This window comes from Penicillium coprophilum (assembly GCF_028826855.1).
Source record: "Penicillium coprophilum strain IBT 35676 chromosome Unknown utg000006l_segment0_segment0, whole genome shotgun sequence".
NCBI classification, from domain to species: Eukaryota; Fungi; Ascomycota; class Eurotiomycetes; order Eurotiales; family Aspergillaceae; genus Penicillium; species Penicillium coprophilum.
In genome coordinates this window covers 82,700-102,911 of record NW_026622725.1, presented here as the reverse complement: position 1 = coordinate 102,911, position 20,212 = coordinate 82,700, and the positions used below count along the sequence as shown (strand labels likewise).

Genomic DNA, 20,212 nt, shown 5'->3' with positions numbered 1-20,212 from the left:
ACTGATATTTTTAACTGATCGTTTCCTTCCCCGATTTATCTATACATTTACCTCGCAGATCTTCTTCATCTTGATTGCATTGATAAGATCTCTCCTATTCCACCTCCTATCCACTTTGATTTAATAATTATTTTTCCATTGCGCTCCAATTCTACGTATGTCTTGCCTATCTCTCCTCACAAAGCATACACTGACCGTTTACAGAAATACCCACCTTCCTCCATTTGATTACTGATAGACAGTTACTTCCCCGGCCATTCTGACGAGGAACCCGCCATGACTGTCAATTTGGATGACGAACTGTTCACCAGTGCCATCTCTGGATATCGCGAAGCGTTTTTGGTCCAACACTCCAACCTCTCAGAAGATGAACGAAATCAGCTCTGGATTGAACGATTAAGTCAGTTTATCCCGGCCAAAGACCGGGATACCAACTGGCAGCCAGCTGCGGGCCTGGGGAAACGGACTCGACAGGATGCGACACCACGGACGTTGCCATATTCTGATTCGGGTCTTCCTCGGGCAAAACGGAGAGCCACCGTATGTGTGACCTTGGTTACTTGCTCCAGCCTTATCTGCTCCGCCCCTCCGCTCTCGTCTCCTAACCATAGCCGCCATTCGTCCTTGGATTGACAATTGGCAGACCCCGGATCTTTTAGTCGACCTAGCCCGCGACCTCTCCCACGTCTCCTCCCCCAACATACCTCGGAACGGCGCTGCCTTCTCGGGACAAGGCTCCTACCGACACACCGCCATGGTACGTTCCCAGAGCCAGCAAATACCGTTATCCCACCAACACCAGCCAGTGGGTGGCGTGATGGGTAAACGACAATCCTTCGGCCCGGTACGGACACATCGTCGCCTCAACCATGTCGATGAATTCTCGCCAGCCGAGTATGCGAAGTATTTGGACGCATCCCCCAGTCAACCCTTTGACTCCGCCTTGACTTTCGGACTCGCAAATGGACAAACCGGACCATCCTTCCCTCAATACCCTGACCGGACGTCTCCCTGGACCGACCAGGCCCCACCAGCTGCGCCAGAGATGTCCCGCAGCACGACTACCGACTCCTTAGTTGGCGGAATCAACATGTTCCGCTTCGACTCAACTGGACCTCCCCAATATCAAGAACCGGTCAACTCCGTCCCGCCAGAGTGGGTGCCAACAACTACTACCGGTCTGCCGTATCGAGACCCCTTTCTTTCCCCCGTGTACCCTGACCTAGATCCCACGTCGTCTTCCCCGTTCTCCCACCATTCTCCCATCTCCCATCCATCGTCCTTCTCCAACCCATCATTCTCAGCATCCGCTCCCCCAACCACCTCCTTCCACTACCCAATGCCCCACCATATTTCCACTTTCGACTCAGCGGAGATGAAGTCCTGCGACTCAATCGACAGCAATAGCTCGGCGAACCAGCGCTCCCGTGCAGCACGCCGCACCAAAGAGCAAATTGCCCAGGCCGCACGCCCCATTGCCCCCAAAGTCGAATCTGTCGAAAACATCATGTCCCAGATCGACCCCCACAAGATGGTCCGCATCTCCTCAGCAGATGGCACAACCAAGGAAGTCGCCGCCATTCCCAAAGCCTCCGTGCGACGACCCCAGCGACCCAAGACATACTGCAGCGTCTGCACAGACCACCCAGACGGCTTCCACGGTGAGCACGAGCTGCGTCGCCATATCGACCGCGTGCACGCTTCCAAACGAACTGTCTGGGTCTGCAACGATATCTCACCGGGCAAGTACTTCCTTGCTAACTGCAAGGCTTGTCGGAATGGGAAACGCTACGGCGCCAACTATAATGCGGCTGCGCATCTGCGTCGCACGCATTTCAATCCCTGTGAGCGGGGTCGTGGTGGGCGCGGAAAGGATAGTGAGAAACGCGGTGGGAAGGGTGGAGGTAATCAGCCCGGGATGGACGTCTTGAAGCATTGGATGATTGCCGCTGAGGAAGTCACCGATGAGGCGGCTGGTGGTGGCTCTAACTCCAGACTTCTGATTCGGAATCCTAGCCGTGTTTCGACTAAGGATCCTGGGTATCAGCTTGCTGTCGCTGCCTGTCGTCTGGTCGAGGGCCAGCCCTCCTATATTGTGGAATCGGCTCTGCTGAAGGAGTCTGACCAGTTCCCTGACTTTTCCGATGCGCCGTTTGAATTTGATTTTGAGCTGGACCTTGATCTCGACCTCGACGTCGAGGGGTCCATGGGTTCGTCATTTTCGGGTTCGCAGCCATCCTGTATGCCTGATATTGATTCCTGTGTCAAGTGAGCGATCGTAGTCTGTTTCGCTTTTTGTTTTGTTTTTTTCTTTTGTGGGTTCTTTTGCGATTGCTTGTTGAGAGCACCGTTTGATCGGGTTCGTGTATCGTACTTTGGGACATGGTCATTAGTTTTTGAGGTTAGTGAGGGTTTGGACTTGGATATATTTTTGGCGATGTATATTCTGGATTTGCGATCAGGGTAGATATTATCGCGAAGTCCGTACTGACAGTGAGAAGCTCGAACTAATGATAATGAAAACGTGACGGTGTCACAACGTTGCAATGACAAAACCGGAGATCGTCGGTAATCAGCCCTATACTTTAGTAGTCGGTACGAACACCACAGTGTCCCGTGGCATACGAGTTCAGGTACCAGGTACAGTCCAGGCAGCAACAATACGGGCGGTCAAGTGCCAAGAGGCGTAAATAACAGACCGAAGCTATGAGTGGCTGACGCTTTCTGAAAGTGGAGTCCGGTGTGACTCAGTGGCTGATTCTCAACCAATAGGACAAGACCTAAGCAATGCAATTCGTGGCTGACTGCGTTGGTCACCGATAGGGCTGGAAAAACTGTGGCTGAGAGAATTGTGCTGGAATACTGTGGCCTAAGTACATCAGGGGTACCTAGATTCTTGGGAATTTAAATCCAAGGTATCGAGATGCTCTGGTTATGGTGAATACTGAGGATATTGGGTTGTAAAGGACTCATCGACCAATAGTAAAGAAAAGCATACACCAAAGGATCAATATTTACTAACAAATTCGGCCCGTGTGGAGAAGAAGGGGAAAGGGGGAGAGAAACAAAGGTACTTCGGAGGTACATCATCCCTGTGCTCTTGGCGGATAAACTCTACTATCGGGCGCACCGAGCAAGTACCTTTCAAGTACCCCAACAATTTCCTTTTCACCTGCAATACAACCTTCACAACGTGAGTGACTTACCTTTTCCCTCCTTCTTTCTGACACTCTTAACTTGATTCTCCCCATCTTCATCAATCTCACCTTGTTCTTCACTTTCCATTTCGCTCGCTTATCTCGGTCGCTCATCACAGCCTCCCCCTTTCGACCAATCTCGGTCTTCGCTTCGTCCCAGGTAGGTGGATTTAACCGCTGTGGCGGCCACTCCTCCACTGTCAACCTCAGTCGCATCATATCAAGGCGTTGCAAGGCCCTATACTGTTGGATGTTATCAAGTCACTAATTCGTCTACTTCGCTTTTAGACGAATATCTCCCGTCATGTCCTATCAACAGCAGCCTCCATACCCCCAGCAGGCGTAAGTCATATCGTGATCACCTATACCCCAAGATCGGCGGCAACTGTACCATAGCGTGTTTCCCAACACGTCCTTCTGTGCAATTTCCGATCGCGGGAAGTTTCACTCTTGTCTACGGCGAACGTGGATCTTGCTGGGTTTGTTGAACATTGACTGATCAACTTTCGGTGTAGATACGGTGGCTATCCCCCGCAAGGTGGCTATCCCCAGCCGGGTTATGAATACCCCCCACAGCAGGGCTACCCCCGCAGGGCTACCCGCCGCAGCAGAACGTTAGTCTTGATATCAGCAAACTCACCGTACTTAGTATGCTCACCAATTTTCAGATGGCCTACAATCAAAGTCAACCTCCGCAACAGCAGGAGCAGAAGAGTGACAGGGGATGTCTCATGAGCTGGTAAGCATTCACTTTGTCATGGAAATATGGAACAACACTAATGTGCTTTTTTCTTTCAGTCTGGCGGTCATGTGCTGTTGCTTCTTGTGCGAAGAGAGCTGTGAATGCTGCCTAGAGTGCTGCGACACGTGCTGCTAAGCTCCACGATCAATGACATCGACGATACCTTTCTTCTTCCTGGCGTTGGAATTTCTCGATACGCCTTGCAGTGTTCTAGGACAGACTACTGCATTCTTTCAATTGCAATAATTTATCTTCGTCTCTGCTTTAGTGAGCTCTTCTCTTTTTCTGCATAGAAATCTTCTCTGGACAGAATGCTCCGAGCTGGGTCAATTTTAACTCAAATAACTGTTCATCGGATCCGAGGCGTGATCGACTTGGCGTCCATTGCTCAGCTACATGTGCTTATGTATTGAATGCATCAAAATCTTGGTTCTACGGCTCTCTTAACGCTCTCTTCAGTAATTTTCGCCGGATATAATGTTGCACATGCCGGGTGAGATTGAACCTACTGTTTGTACGGCAGCCTCAACTTTACAATATTCCCGAATAGCTTCAAGGGTCCATGGTAATCACCTCGAATGGTTTCCAGGCATAACTGGCATTTTTGTTGGGTTTATTTATGGAAACTGATAGACTAAAATAATCTGGAGGCGCCTCACTTCTTAAGCTAGCTAGTCTCGGGGATGATTGGCAGAAAGCCCCTCTTCGTCCTGTGCCTAAGCGCCTTGTTCTATTGCCGTCTAGTCAGGGCAAGGACTTGAAATATTAAACAGAAGTGCCCCGCAATGAAGAGACTTATTGAACTTGATATTACTCTAAAATCTTGGTCTCTCAGCTTCTATCTACTCATTTGTTAGAGAAACCTCGACGTATATCGACAGAATTATGACCCCAGGATTTGGACCGAGTCCACTTGATACCAATGGGTTATGTCTCTTGTCTCTAGATGGCGGAGGCGTGAGGGGGCTATCAAGTCTCTTGATATTGAAGGATGTGATGACACAGCTCAATTCAGAGCGCGAAGATAGCAAATTCCTCAAGCCTTGTGATGTGTTCGATTTGATCGGGGGTACCAGTACAGGAGGGTGTGCATTGACCGAATATCTTGTAAATGCTGGGCTGACATGCATGTCCAAATATCTAGGCTGATTGCCATAATGTTAGGACGGCTGGAAATGGGTGTCGATGAGTGTATCCTGGCATACACCGAATTGATGGAATCGGTTTTCAGCGAGAAACTCAACAAAGTCCCGGTTGACTGGTCTGGAAAGATTGTATCGCAATTTGACAGTCAGAGACTCAAAAAGGCCATTGAAAATGTTATCACGCGTGCTGGGTTGTCGCCAACCGACCCGATGAATGATGGCAAGCCCCGTCGCTCTAAAACGTTTGTATGCACAACTTCCAAAGATACACTCCAAGTCACACGCCTTCGAAGCTATTCCGTGCCAAATGAGATGGTGTTACCGGCGACGATCTGTGAAGCAGCATTGGCAACATCGGCCGCAACCAGGTTTTTTGATTCGGTTTCGATCGGGAATCAACAATTTGTCGATGGTGCATTCGGTGCCAATAACCCCATTGAGGAAGTAGAGGAGGAAGCGGCTGATATATGGTGTACTACCAGCCGGGCCCTAAGACCGTTGGTGAAGTGTTTGGTGTCTGTTGGAACTGGCAATCCTGCACAACTCCCCATGAATGACAATGTTCTCAAGTTTCTCTCAAAGACATTAGTCAGAATGGCGACAAAACCCGAGAGCACTGAGCGTCGTTTCATGGCTCGATGGAGCAATGAGGTAAAGGGTAAACGTTACTTTCGTTTCAATGTCGAGCAAGGATTACAGCAAGTTCACATGACCGATTATGAAAAGCAAAGTGTCATTGAGTCTGCTACATATGCCTATTTGCATCATTCCTCGCAGAAGATCCAAATTCGCGATTGCATTCTCAATCTTTCAGAAAAGCAAGGTAAGGATTGAAAAAGAGAAACCTTGACGATGTGGTGATGAGAGGTGCTGATCATGTCCAGGAAAGACTAGCATTGATTTTGAAACAAATATACGGGTAAGACATAGATAGTGCCTATATCAGAAGATGATCTTGCTGGCTTGCTACCTGACTCTAACTCTTTGCTAGGAATATGAAGCTCGAGTTACTCGCCATCGAATCTTGCAAACCATCCAGTCGTCAGACAACCCTTTCGGTTCCAAAAGCCCCCTGGTTGGTTTGTTCCATTTGAGAGAAACCCTCGCTATGTTGACCGCGAGATTGTGGGCAAGGTAAAGCGCAGACTTTTTAGCTCCAACCAAGCTGAAAGAATTGCTATTGTCGGCCTTGGAGGGATAGGCAAGACACAGATTGCCCTTGAGCTTGCCTATCAAACACGAGAGATCTATCCGGATTGCGCCATTTTCTGGCTTCCTGTGGTTGATATGGAAAGTCTAGAACAGGCATACCAACCTATGGCCGAACAGCTTGGAATCGGCCTGAATGATAGGAAGGAGGATCTGAAGAGCCTTGTCAAAGATCATCTGAGCAAACCAAGCACTGGAAGATGGTTGCTAATTTTTGACAACGCCGATGAGATTGATATGTGGGCGGAGAGCAAAAGTTCGAAGTCTGGAGGTCTAAAAGATTACCTTCCCACAAGTGATCAAGGTGTCATTCTCTTTACCACTCGAAGTAACAAAGTCGCCCGATATCTTGCTACAACCGATATTATCAGAATCTCGGAAATGAATGAGCAAAAGGCTACTCATGTCTTGCGAAACTCGTTGGTTGACAAAGAGGTTCTTCACGACACGGAGAGTACTCGGAAGCTTCTCAGCCGCTTGACTTTTCTCCCTTTGGCTATCGTGCAAGCTGCTTCATTCATCAACGAGAACGGCACCACACTGGCCGGTTATGTGGAGCTTTTAGATGGAAAGGAGCAGAGCGCTATTGACCTTTTGAGCGAGGACTTTGAAGATAAAGGTCGCTACAGAAGTATTCGAAATCCTGTTGCGACCACCTGGCTTACATCTTTTGAGCAAATCCAAAGACAAAATTGCCTAGCTGCCGACTATCTCTGCTTTATGGCCTGTATGCAAGAAAAGGATATACTGGTTTCGCTTCTTCCTCCGGATTCGACTATCGACCAGCAAAAAGCGATTGGATTGCTCAGCTCTTATTCATTCATACGCCTAAGGAATGAGGATTCTCGCCTTGACATGCATCGTTTAGTCCATCTTGCAACAAGAAACTGGCTACAGTCAATCGGTTCCCTACGACAATGGCAATTACAGGCGTTGTCTGGTTTAGCCACTCGCTTCCCTAGAATAGACATCATACATCGGAGTGAATGGCGAGCGACGGTACCTCATGCCCTGCGGGTACTCAATCTGACCACAGGAGAAGTTCCTGTTCCCGCGAGACTTCAAGTCTTACTCAATGTAGCCGAAAGTCAAATGTTTGATTGGAGATTCAAAGAAGCTGAGCTGCCTTACAGTCAAATTGTGGAAGTTTCGGAAGCAATGTTTGGACCCGAAAACACATGGTCTATTCGAGGCCTTATAGGACTGGCAAAGAGCTACTTGTGGCAAAGGAAGATAAAGCAAGCAATTGCATTGTGCGAGGAGGTGCTAGAGATTCAGACAAGACTCCACGGTTCCGGTAGCTTTGCAGCAAATCAAGCTCTTGTTGACTTGTCAGATACCTACCACACAGCGGGTGACCTCAAGAAATCTCAAGCTCTTTACAAGAAGGTCATCCCGTACTTTCTCAGAACACTGGGCCCTGGTTGCGACGCGACGATAAACCTGATCACTCGTCTGGTCATGAGCTACCACTACAATGGACATCTCTCAGATGCGACGGAGTTATCTGTGCAATTGTTGCATATCACCAGACGAATCTCGGGACCGGAGCATCCTGGGACACTCACAGTCATGAATGGGATGGCCATAATATACATGCAGCGATGGCGACTAAAAGAGGCTGAAGCGTTATTTACAGAGGAACTTGAGATCGAAAAACGCATATATGGGCTTGAACACCCTATCACAATTGCAACAATGGCGCTGCTAGCTACTACATGGAAAGAACAGGGAAGACGAAAGGCCGCAATTGCCTTGATGACGGAGTGTGTTTCCTTGAGTGGGCAAGTCAATGGTTTTGATCATGCCTCGACCCAGACAACGTATTCTAAGCTCGAGGAATGGAAAAATCCCACGTGAGTTTCTCATAACTGCACGGGGATTGACAACACACGAACTGACATGTTTATATCAGAACACTGCGCGGCTTCCTACATAATTATCACCCTCAATTTCGGCGTGCGGATATGATACTACAGCGAAATCTCCGATTTGAATCTCCTCAAGTGAAGGGACATGGCTTCTGGTACATACAGCCAAGAAATGATCCCCTCATTCGCGAAATCCAAGAAGCCGTGAAGACCATGTCTATATAAAGACAGCTTTCGAGTGGCAAAGTCACTCGAGTTGAGGGCCAGGACACTGAAAATGTTTATACGATGCCATGACTATAATGACTATCCCAATGATCTATTTGCGGGTACAGGTGAGTTTCAGCTTCAAAGTCTTCGCTAGAAGACTTCAATCCATTTCTACTTTGGTAAATATCAAACCTAATGTTATATGTAGTTGAAGATGACAATTTAAACGAGAAATGATTCATTCATTGAGATATGCCCGGTATAGAAGGAAATCCATCCAGCAATCTGTGATGATACCCTCAAGAAACAGTTACTTTAGCATCTGTCGATTTCATACCCTAAGAATTATAGCTATTGCGACCAAAAATTGACCGGAAACTCCTTGCTCATTCCCACGGATCAATAGATTCTGTCAAGTGATATAGACCTCGGTCGCATCTCCACGCCCGGGCCCGCGGAGAGAATGATAAGTGGTTAGCCCGTTATCCGAAATTGTTGCTCAATCGAGTATGTTCCGCGCAAATTACTATCCTGGGTTGGTATGCAGAATTTAGAATTCTCCAAAACAAGCTCAAAACAACATCGGGTGATCAGATAAATATTCTGGTTGATTGTACCCGTGGTGACCCGGGGGCCCTGGCGCAAATCACACAACTCAAGAATCTTACCGGAATAGATACCGTTACCTGATTCCATCCGAGACACGCGAAACAAGTGAGGGAATTCCATGATTTATGGCTGGAAAGTATCCGCAGTCAATATGGCATTCTTGCCGCTAAGCGGCCAAGAGAAGCTTGAGACCGACGCTACAAAGCTTGTGGTGGGTGGCGCTTACCCGCTTTGGTCTAGCGTTCGCTAGATAAGATGAGGGCGACATCTGATTAGATCTGCCCTTTTCGCTGTTGTTCCTCTGTGGATCTAGTCATAGGCTAGCAAGACTTGGTTTTTCTAAGTGGAGGCACTAATTTCACCAAATCATTACTAGAGGCCGCGTAAAGCCACCGGGTTTAGTATGCGGGTCACAACACCGCGTGGTTTTTTCTTTTTTTTTTTTGATGGCTTTTACAGTCTCTTACTCCGAGTCTGCCGATCTCGGGGGTTTGTACAATATAAGTGCCATAGGTATCCCATTATTTCCGGGTGTGAATAAAGCCACTGTTTGATTTCACCTCGCATCGACCATGGGTGTCCGTCTTTTAGTCCGAAGAGCCCGAACGGTCTTTAGTCGTATGGCGGCTTCTGACGCTGGAAGCTCGGAAGAGACAACCCCATCGGATGGACCAACCGCCGAGGGAAGAAAGACGGCTTCTGCCCGTGACGATGAAGCTCAGCGACCGGAAGTGCCGGCGGAAGACCTCCAGCATGGTGTCAGAGATATCGAGGCTATCACCATGACCTGGTCCAAGCGAACCTTGATTCTGGTGTTCATAAAGTAAGCCGCCATCCCCAGTGACTGACTCAAATCATGGCTGATACAGGGTTTTCATAGTATCTGGTTCCTGTATTTTGTCAACGCCTTCCAATCCTCCGTTTTTGCCAGCTTGAGCCCCTACGTCTCGAGCTCTTTTACGGCCCACTCACTGTCCGGCGTGCCTACTGCGCTAGCAGATGCTTTTTCGGCAGCAATCTATATCCCGGTTGGAAAGATGATGGATACTTGGGGCCGTGCGGAAGGATTCCTGCTGATGACATGCTTCGCTACGCTGGGGTTGATTCTCTTGGCATCTTGCAACAGCTTTGCCATCTACTGCACTGCATATGTAAGACTTCAATCCTTTGCTATCACGAAACCGCGTCAAGGTGTTTCAAACATACTTACATCTCCTGTTAGGTCTTCTACTATATTGGATTCAGTGGCATGGAATATGCTATTGATGTGATGACGGCCGATGCTTCCAAATTGAAGAACCGAGGATTGGCATTCGCCTTCACCTCGTCGCCGTACATCATTACCGCATTTGCTGGAGCAAAGGTAGCAGACGAGTTCTACTATCAGGTCAGCTGGCGATGGGGCCTGGGCTGTTGGGCTATTATCTTCCCAATTGTGGCGGCGCCTTTGTACTTCATGCTGAAGAACAATCTGCGCAAAGCGGAAAGGGAAGGACACCGGGTCGAGGGAAAGAGTGGTCGCACCTTTTTGCAAAGCGTGTGGCACTGGACTATGGAGTTTGATTGTGAGTATCTCTTTTCTCTATCGTTTGCTTTTTGCATATACAACGTCAATAATACCACATCGACACGAATTTCTGAAGGTCAACTATTGGGTTGTTGGAACAATGACTAACCTTGAATAGTGCCTGGCGTTTTCATGTTCACAGCTGGACTGGTCCTCTTCGAGCTTCCTTTCGATATCGCAAGCGAAGCGCCCAACGGCTGGGGTTCGAATTATATCATCGCTATGCTTGTTATTGGCTTTTCGATGCTGTTTTTCTTTGCTATATATGAGAAGTGGGTGGCCCCGGTGCCTCTGCTTAATATTGTCTTTCTCACCGACCGAACCGTTATCGGTGCCTGTCTTTTGGATGCCACCTACCAGCTTTCTTACTACTGCTGGAACAATTACTTCACCTCTTTCTTGCAGGTGGTGAATGGTCTGACGATCGCTGAGGCTGGGTATGTGAGCAACACGTTCGATGTCGTCTCTGGTGTGCTACTTCTCTTCGTCGGTTGGACGATCCGAAAGACCGGTCGTTTCAAGTGGCTACTATACATCTCCGTTCCATTGTATATCTTTGCACAGGGATTGATGATTTATTTCCGCAAGCCTAATATGGGCGTCGGATACCAAATCATGTGCCAGATTTTCATCTCGATCGGCGGGTCAATTTTCATCATCGTTGAACAGATTGCCATTTTAGCCGCCGTTGACCACCAACACGTTGCTGCCGCATTGGCTTTGCTCAATGTCGTCGGCACTATCGGCGACAGCGCAGGATATACGATCTGTACTGCTATTTGGACCAACACCTTCCCTAATGCTCTCCAAAAATACCTCCCAGAATCGGCCATGTCGAACTTTGAAAACATTTACGAAGACATCACTGTGCAGACGGGCTATCCCCTTGGAGGCGAGGTTAGGCTTGCTATTCAGAAGGCCTATGCCTACGCCGAAGTCCGTATGCTTTCAACTGGTTTGGGTATCATGGGTCTGGCCATTGCCTGGACGATCTTGATCCGAGATATTGATCTCAAGAAGACTGCCCAGGTCAAGGGTACCGTCTTCTGAGAGGTATCAAGACAGTAATTGTCAGAGCTGTGCGTGTTCTTGCGCACCGATCTCATTACAGCAATCATTACTCATTTTGAACTACTCCTTGCTTTGTAATGCTTGTCTATTTGTGTCTTGATAATATCTACCCGCGATCTATTGCAATCACAAATATGTCCCCTATCTACACATCTTGCATATAAATTCATCCTATTCACAACTCATAGTTTCCCATATTTTTCGGGAAAATCTTCATGACAGGGGAAGTGGAAGATCGGCAGCGGAGAAAGGCGTGTGGATTTACCCGTCAATCACAACTCATCTCCCCAGTCATGGCCTTGACCAAGTACCCCTCCACACCAGCCAAGAAAAATGTACTTGAGCGCAGCGCCATCAGGCCAGCGGGATGAAGAAAATGCTTACAGGTGTAAGCCTCGGTGCTTTTCCTGGCAAGAATCAATTGCTGCAATATTGCATGGCCCCATGCAAGGAACAGACAATTATAAACCTACGGCCTTGGCTGAGCCGGTATTTTCCCAGACGGTCTTCACTTGGAGGTGGTACCTCTTGGTGCATGCACTCCTCATGGAGATTTACCTAATTGGGAATGAAATCTCGATATTACCGTGTCGGCACATTTCCCGACTTCTTACGCAAAAGATGCGATCAAGCTATGTCTTCCCAACCCCTCGGACGTCATTTGGTTTCATTCGGGTCAATTGGAGCACAGTGAGGAGCACGAGTAATTAACCGACATGGTGCTCCGCACTGGTGAATTCAGCTGTCTGCATATAAATACCCGATACAGCGCGCCTTTTGCTCGTACTTCCTCCACTCTGAATAGAATCACGGAGTCCAACAGGTGTGAGCTAAACACAGCAATATGCTACACAAATATCTTCTTCTGCCACTTTTGGCGTCATATGGTGCGGCTGTCACTATCTCGGTAGCCAAATCTGGAGGCAATGCCACGTCAGGTCTGCAGTATGGTGCAATGGAAGAGGTAGGCTGAGCCTGCGGACTATTGTGGTACCGCATCTAATTCAAGGTCTAGGAAATCAATCACTGTGGTGAAGGAGGTCTTTATGCCGAATTGATCCGCAACAGAGCGTTCCAGGGGAGCAGCAAGTTCTCTTCGTCACTGGAGGCCTGGTCTGGGGTTGATGGCTCATCGCTGTCTCTGAAGAACCTCACTGATCCACTGTCAACTGCCCTTCCAACTTCAGTCAATGTCAAGGGTTCTGGCACAGCTGGGCTGACCAATGAGGGCTTCTGGGGAATTGATGTCCGCCCTCAAAAATATACTGGGTCGTTCTATGTAAAAGGCTCTTACAAAGGCTCCTTCACGGCCTCTCTCCTTTCTTCCAGCGGCAAAGTGTTGGCCACTACCAAGATCGCCTCAAAGAGTGTTGCAAACAAATGGGTGCAACACAAGTTTGTTCTCACTCCCAAAGCAAAGGCTTCCGATTTCAAGAACACGTTCTCACTGACTTTCGATGGCTCGGTAAGAATTGACTCCAAAATTGCTATGCATCCCGGCTGATCATCTTTAAGAAAACATCAAGTGGCTCGCTTGATTTCAACCTGATCAGTTTGTTCCCACCCACGTGGAATGATCGCCCCAATGGCATGCGGAAAGACTTGATGCAAGCCATGGCTGATATGGGTCCTGTAGGTTGAAGTTCTTTTGTTAATCTATTTAGCCAGAAGATCGATGATGCTAATACATTTGATAGACGTTCCTTCGCTTCCCTGGTGGAAATAACTTGGAGGGTGATAGCATCGACGGCCGCTGGAAGTGGAATGAGACCATTGGGCCACTCACAGACCGACCTGGTCGTGCAACCACCTGGCAATACCAAGAGACCCTTGGACTAGGGTTGGTCGAGTATATGGAGTGGTGTGATGATCTGAACATGGAGCCCAGTAAGTACACCATTTTGCAACGATTCGCTTTACCAAGCTGACAAGCCCCGTCTAGTCCTGGCCGTCTATGCTGGACTCGCTCTGAATGGAGAAGTTGTCCCGGAGGCTGACCTCGATTTCTATGTTCAGGATGCCCTTGACGAGATCGAGTTCTTGACCGGCTCTGTAGACACCAAGTACGGTGCTCTGCGTGCCAAGGTTGGACACCCAGAGCCGTGGAAGATTCGATATGTCGAGGTTGGAAATGAGGATATGCTGAGCAATGGACTCGAGACCTACAAGTCCTACCGGTTCGCGGCATTTTACGACGCTATCACCGCCAAGTACCCCGATATCCAGGTTCTCGCTTCTACCATCGATCTGACGATTCCTGGAAATGCAGGTGGTGATTACCACTTGTATGATAACGCAGATAACTTTGTCAAGAAGTTCGACATGTTTGACAACTTTTCTCCAAAGCATCCTATCTTGCTCGGTGAGTAGCTTTTCACAACTGCGAGAACGATAACTAACATATTCCAAGGTGAGATTGCTGCTACATCCCCACTGAATGGAGTTGATATCGACTGGAGCGATACCCATTTCTCTCAATATCCTTGGTGGATCGGAACCGTTGCCGAGGCCGTGTTCCTCATTGGTGCCGAACGCAATGCTGACAAGGTCATTGGAAGCACCTACGTGAGTTGTTCCAATATACGCTTTAATAGACGAAAACTGACAAAGGAATAGGCCCCATTCATGATGAACTTGGACAAGTACCAATGGTCCCCAACCATGCTATCCTTCAACGCCGATCCCGACCAGACAGCTCGCTCTACCAGCTGGCACGCATGGACTGTATGTTGTACTAAAATCCAGCCTTAAAGTACATTCCACTGACATCAGACACGAAAATAGTTGTACAACAAGAACATCATGACAAATACCCTCCCAGCTACTTCCTCTGACGCCTTCGGTCCTCTGTACTATGTGACAGGTCTGAATAGTAAGACCAACTCGCACGTCTTCAAGGCAGCAGTATACAATAGCACATCTGATGTACCTGTATCGTTGACATTTGAGGGCGTCGGCCGTGGTACCCAGGCAGACTTGACCATCTTGACTGCGCCGGATGCATTCTCAATGAACGAGGTGGGCGGGTCGAACATCGTGAACAGCAAAACCACGAAGATCAAGGCTGGCAAGAAGGGCGAGTTCTCTTTCAAGCTGCCGAATTTGAGTGTGGCCGTGCTCACTACCAATTAATGTGTCGTCATTAGTATTGTGGCACATGTACACGGATTCTAGCATTCACGATACCATCTGTTACATAGTTGAGAGAAATATCCAACCCTCAATCTGTTGGTGCAACAATATTTAGGAATACAAAAGTTCTATCGAATGATTAATCAATCCGATTTAGTGTTTTATTCTAATTCCGCTTTGTCGCTTGATTTCTGGCGGAATATTGCTCTTGCTCCCGCTTGCTCCTAGGAACATAGTATGAATTTAGCTACAGCAACCTGGACATCAGCAAAGTCTTTCTAGACCTACCGACCATCGCTCACACTCCGGCCTGGGTCTCTGACATCAAATCCATCGATGTTTAGTACATGGCTAGTGAGTATGCAATATGGTGTGACATTGATATTAATTTGATAATATAGTGTAAGTCTGATAATATAATTGTAATAAAGTCTTGTCAAAGGAAAGATGCCTGGAGAGGTACGTATACAAAAGAGGGATATCTAACAAAAAAAAAAAGGAAATTACTGACGAGCATTGTTCAACAGAAGGTCAGCACCTTCTAGCCAGCCAAAAGCATTAGCCATATCTAACACCGTTGTGCCGGTATCATCTTTCTGAGTAAGGTCAACCAACCCACCCTTCTCAATTAAAAGCCGCAATAATCGAACATCGCGGTTTTCAATAGCCTGCATGATCGCATTCCAGTCGCGGTAGCATTTATTCGGATCAGCGCCCCGCTCGAGAAGTAACTCAATCATGGCAAAGTCCCCATTGTCACATCGTCGAATCGCTTTGACGAGTGGCAAATGCTCACCAGGTGCATTGGGGTCGGCGCCAGCGTCCAGGAGATAGCGCACAATGATCCAGTGGTTCTCACGTAGTGCTGTTGTCAGCGGGGAGAAAACACCGCCGTTCTTCCACTCGACACTAGCACCAGCTGCGATGAGTAATTTGACGCTTTCGAGTTGATTTGCTTGTACTGCTTTTTCCATGACACCCTTGTGCGTTGAGAGATCGGTTATGCGAGGTAGAATCAGTCGTAGCATGCTCGGTGATTGAGTTGCCATGTATATGGGCCAGTCTTTGCCGCGTAGGTTAGGGTCGGCACCATTTGCCAATAACCATTCCAGCATTTCTGGACGGTTCTTCTGAATGGCTGTTGTCACGGCTGTGTGGCCATTGTCGTTGCGGTCGTTGGGATTGGCGCTTCCTTGGCCCACCAGCCAGTGTAGGGCCTCCGTGTTGTTTTCCTGCACGGCGCACTCCACAATGCCCGGCGGTTTATGGAGATCTGCGCCGGCGGCCACCAAGTCTGGGAGAAAATGGAGGCGTTTGTGGGTGATGCACTTCCACGCTGGGTACTCGGATGCCATCAAATTAGGGTCAGCTCCGTGATGGAGGAGCAAGGCAAAGATATCTGGGCGGTCATCGCGGATGGCGGAGCAGAGTGGTGTGTAGATTCCATCCTTTTTGGAATTCGGGTCCATACTCGCCTGCAGCAGGATGCGCACGGCATCGATATTGTTGACACTTGTCGCTTGCTCCATCAGACCGGGGGTCTTTTTGATGTCGGCGCCGCGTGCGAGCAGGATGCGCAGGCAGGCTGGGCGGTAGATGGCGGACCAGAGGACGTGCTCGGGTCCTGGGAGGTTTGGATTCGCGTCTTTATTTATTAGGGCGCTCACGATAGATGGTTGATCGCTTTTCACGGCTTCGCAAAGCGCTGTCTTGCCGTGGTCGTCTTTGCGATTGGGGTCGCAACCGGAATTGATCAGCGTTTCGATGACTTGCGGCGTTGATCGCTTGCGAATCGCTTCGATCAGTAACGTTGTGCCATCGCGCGTCTCATCTTTGATACCGACGCCGTGCGCCGGCAGAGTTGGCGTTAGCTTGGCACTGGGGGCATCGTAATCCGAATAGCTGTCATTGCGGAGGCTCATCTCCTCGGGAGAGGCTGTGGAGTCTGTTTGGTCCATTTGGCGCGGCAGTGCTCGGCGATCGAAATAGGGCATTTTCACGGCCTCACGAGGCTGATAGTCCAGGAACTCGTTCAGGGATAGGACGGAGGATTCGTCATCCGCCATCGTTTTAGGTTCTTCCCGAATGCTTGGATTGAATCGGGAGCCGGTAAATGATCGGGAGCCAATAAATGATCCTTTCGGGCGCACGGATGGCGTTGAGCGCCTTGAATCAGGCGTTTGGCTTTGGATCGATGCGGATCCCTCAGGGTCGAAAGACTTGGCCTTATTGATTCCCATCACGGAGCGGCCCTTGGACACGCGATCGAGCGCTGCCGCTAAGCCAGCGTAGCCAATTCCTACCGACTCCTCCGGGTGTGCGTCTCCGAGCGACCAGTGAAAGGCCATGCCACTGATATGAAGGGTTTCGGTGGTCTTCTTGAGGGACTCGCAAATGCGATTGAGTTCATGGCTTGGCCGGTGCCACCCTCGCTGCAGCTTGCCCAGTGTTCCACGATGTTCATACTGAACAAGCTTCAAAATGATCTTATCCAGTTGTTGGAAGTCACGATAGGTGGCCACAAATTTCTTTTCTACCTCTTCAATTATGACATCTGGTAGGGCGCGATTGGCCGCGGATAGTTCGGTCACGCCGGCCTCAATGGCCCATAACATGCGACAGGTGTCGAGAAAGATATGAGACAACTCCCGAAATCCGTTCGGGAGATCTTTGGTGGTGCTGAGATAATTGAGCATGTGCACCGAGATTTGATTGCCCAATTGTGTGGCCAGCGCTGAGACGCTGCATATGTTTTCCTCTGGGTTGGCCAACATGATTGCGAGGTTCCAGACAGAGATGGGGGAAATATGGAAAGGAGTCAAGAGAGCGAGGGCGGATTGCCTATATCAAGAGCAATCTCTCGCCCAGCAGGTGGAAAAGGCAAAATCCTCCATCTATACAGTGGGGCCTGTTTTGCCCAACTGGGATTAGCGATCGGTCGAGATTGTGGACAATCTGGATCCGGGGTGGAAACCAGTTTGTGTTAGTGTTAGGCCCATTCAGCTGGGTCGTTGTATCTGGATCTCAGAAGTCCCGGGAATCCATTGTATGAAAACATCATCTTTGTTCTGTTCCTGTCCACCTCTGAAAAGAGTTCCAACCGAGAAACAGAATGCCATTCTATATCCCTGTAGGCGGAAAAGACTTCGCTTGCCCGTGCCAGGAGATGTGGGTCCCGATAAGCGACGAAAGGGGTATAGCGTCCAGGAGTCCAGTGCCTGAGATTTCAGGTGCCTGGATTTCTTTGGCCGTGTATATTGGACCTCGAGTCCTTGACTACGGAGTACTCCGCACAGAGAGACCCATCCAGTATCCAAGTTCGCCCCTGGAAACAAATTGATTTCCTGCCAATCCAATCTATTCAATCCAACCCCCTTGGACAAATCGGCAGAACAGTCCCAGCCTGGGCATCCCCCGTATAACCCTTTTGGGGTTGGCGTGCTGCGCCCCGCTCAGCTTCCCGAGCTCCTGGGAGTCAGAGCTGCCTTGAGAATTCACAATTCCTTGCTCCCTACGCAGCACACAGTACTCTGTACAGAGATTTCACTATAGCTTCGACATATTCGCATTCAGTCTCTGAATTATCGGGCACAAGGGTCTGGACATCGATGTTCTCAGCTAGGTGGAGTCCACGTGGCTAGATCACGATTGGATCTGACAATACGGCTCGATCGATCACCGTAATCAATACTATATTGCGGTCCACTGTTCTGGGCCAAAATTGCCACAAAGAGCCCGTGCAGGGGACAAAGCGTCTGTCAATAGTGGAACACTGTCACCACTTGACAGTTCGCGATGTAATTCCCGGTCTTGACCGGATTTATGCGAATCCTTCCAATCCTTCCTTGTACCCTCTGCGAAGTACTCAAGAGTTTTTCCCACGGGCCACATGAAATGGCCATTCCTCATTTGCCCATGTTTCTTTCCTTTTCGCCATACTGGTTATACTAGTCAGTCTACCCCTGACATTCGTAGTACGGTCGAGACGCCCTTAGAATGCAGATGTCGCAATAACTTCTGTGGTTTGAGTCATTTCGGGTAGATTTTTCAGCTTGTGTTGTAAAACCATCCCATACTCTATCACTTCCAAGAAGTCTAACCGGTCAAATCTGGAAGTAGATAAGCGTCGCGAGGCTACTCGATCTAGCACGTGCTAGGGCTTTGGACTCGGTACGCTTGGCCCTCTTGGCTGATTGGAATCTAGTCCCTTTACACCTCGGCCCCGTTGCCTGGCTAAATTGTAGTTCAGTAAAATCCAGACAGTAAAACCCAAACCCAACCCGGTCTAGGTTAGTCGAGGGGTCCAAGGGTTCCTATGAGTCTGGGTCGGACTGGGTCCCCCAGTGCTGGAGATCTGGCCCCAACTTAGGTTATCTCAGCAAACACCCTAACCTGGAACCTTCCAAGGAATTGTCTATCTGTATAATCCTGCTTAGCTAATTTATGACTACCAAGACCACCTTCTTTTATGCAAGACCGCGGCTTACAAATTGGTCTGTTGTGTGGACGGAGTATAGGTATCTTCTTCCATCGGATCACTTACAGTCCAACATATAAAAACGGTCATGTGGTCTTGTTAAGCCTTTTTAGTACTGTTCTCGAGTATTATAACAATCCAGAAACCATAAACTGTGTATACGGCTCTTTTATTTCTAACATTTGAATGCATCGCATTCTTATCCTTACTTCATTTAATCCCGACACGCGTCAAGCATCCTGAATCCGAAATTTCTCCGGTGTATCCCCCTGATTGCGCCAATCCGCAGCTTTGAATGCCTCCAATTCCTTGAGTGCAGTATGAACGCGCTTAACGTTAGGAACGAAATCCAAATCCACGTGGTACAGCAAAGCCTGGTCAACTGTAGGAACCAACACCACATCCGCCATAGAAACAGTATCTCCAAACGAATAGACCCCCTCTCTGGCCTGTTTCACTAACAGACCCTCGTAGGCCCGGAAACCGTCGGTAAATGCCTGTTTGGCAAATTCTATTTGATCCTCGCGACTATCACGAATACCCTTCACCCGCTGGACGATGCGGGAGTTGGTGGTAGGTTGAGTATCGATTGCGATGATATTCAATAGATCGCGTACCTGCACCCGATCATGTAATCCGGAGGGTAGAAGGGGAGATATATCTGGAAATCGCTCCTCGAAGTATTCCAATATAGTCATGGATTGGCGGAGGATGATCTTTTCGCCGTTGGCGCTCGTCACTACTAATGTGGGTACGCTCGCGCTGGGGTTCGATGCTTTGTATTCCTCTGTTGTGTGGTCTTTCGTGCCGAGATCGATATAGGTGTAATCAAGAGGGATGCCCTTGAGATGAGCGGCAATTATGACTCGTTGGCAGCATGAGGAGCAGAAATATGAGTAGAGGTGGAAGGTGTCGGTATGCATGGTGTTTGAAATGTTGCGTCTTCGTACTGACTGGGTGGAATGTAATGAAGGAGGGTGGT

At 48.8% G+C, this 20,212-nt stretch overlaps 6 protein-coding genes across 6 annotated transcripts; 4 read left to right on the top strand and 2 right to left on the bottom strand.

Moving 5' to 3' along the window:
* Positions 1 to 276: 276 nt before the first annotated feature.
* On the top strand, positions 277 to 2,272 carry N7500_009051 (uncharacterized protein; the record flags this gene model as incomplete). The annotated part of the gene is made up of 2 exons (XM_056680192.1): positions 277 to 540; positions 644 to 2,272. The coding sequence occupies 2 exons, from the start codon at positions 277 to 279 to the stop codon at positions 2,270 to 2,272; spliced, it is 1,893 nt and encodes a 630-aa protein (XP_056527574.1).
* A 2,824-nt stretch (positions 2,273 to 5,096) lies between these two features.
* Positions 5,097 to 8,153, top strand: N7500_009050 (uncharacterized protein; the record flags this gene model as incomplete). Its single annotated transcript, XM_056680191.1, has 4 exons — positions 5,097 to 5,907; positions 5,969 to 6,003; positions 6,076 to 6,159; positions 6,207 to 8,153. The coding sequence occupies 4 exons, from the start codon at positions 5,097 to 5,099 to the stop codon at positions 8,151 to 8,153; spliced, it is 2,877 nt and encodes a 958-aa protein (XP_056527573.1).
* Positions 8,154 to 9,555: 1,402 nt separating this feature from the next.
* On the top strand, positions 9,556 to 11,600 carry N7500_009049 (Major facilitator superfamily domain general substrate transporter; the record flags this gene model as incomplete). The annotated part of the gene is made up of 4 exons (XM_056680190.1): positions 9,556 to 9,806; positions 9,864 to 10,134; positions 10,206 to 10,548; positions 10,669 to 11,600. 4 exons carry the CDS (start codon positions 9,556 to 9,558, stop codon positions 11,598 to 11,600), a joined length of 1,797 nt encoding a protein of 598 aa, XP_056527572.1.
* An 865-nt stretch (positions 11,601 to 12,465) lies between these two features.
* Positions 12,466 to 14,753, top strand: N7500_009048 (alpha-L-arabinofuranosidase A; the record flags this gene model as incomplete). The annotated part of the gene is made up of 8 exons (XM_056680189.1): positions 12,466 to 12,585; positions 12,637 to 13,086; positions 13,137 to 13,253; positions 13,319 to 13,508; positions 13,564 to 13,983; positions 14,032 to 14,186; positions 14,238 to 14,345; positions 14,406 to 14,753. 8 exons carry the CDS (start codon positions 12,466 to 12,468, stop codon positions 14,751 to 14,753), a joined length of 1,908 nt encoding a protein of 635 aa, XP_056527571.1.
* Positions 14,754 to 15,256: 503 nt separating this feature from the next.
* Positions 15,257 to 17,527, bottom strand: N7500_009047 (ankyrin repeat domain-containing protein; the record flags this gene model as incomplete). Its single annotated transcript, XM_056680188.1, has 1 exon — positions 15,257 to 17,527. One exon carries the CDS (start codon positions 17,525 to 17,527, stop codon positions 15,257 to 15,259), a length of 2,271 nt encoding a protein of 756 aa, XP_056527570.1.
* Positions 17,528 to 19,460: 1,933 nt separating this feature from the next.
* N7500_009046 (Maleylacetoacetate isomerase) lies at positions 19,461 to 20,153 on the bottom strand (the record flags this gene model as incomplete). Its single annotated transcript, XM_056680187.1, has 1 exon — positions 19,461 to 20,153. One exon carries the CDS (start codon positions 20,151 to 20,153, stop codon positions 19,461 to 19,463), a length of 693 nt encoding a protein of 230 aa, XP_056527569.1.
* Positions 20,154 to 20,212: the final 59 nt, after the last annotated feature.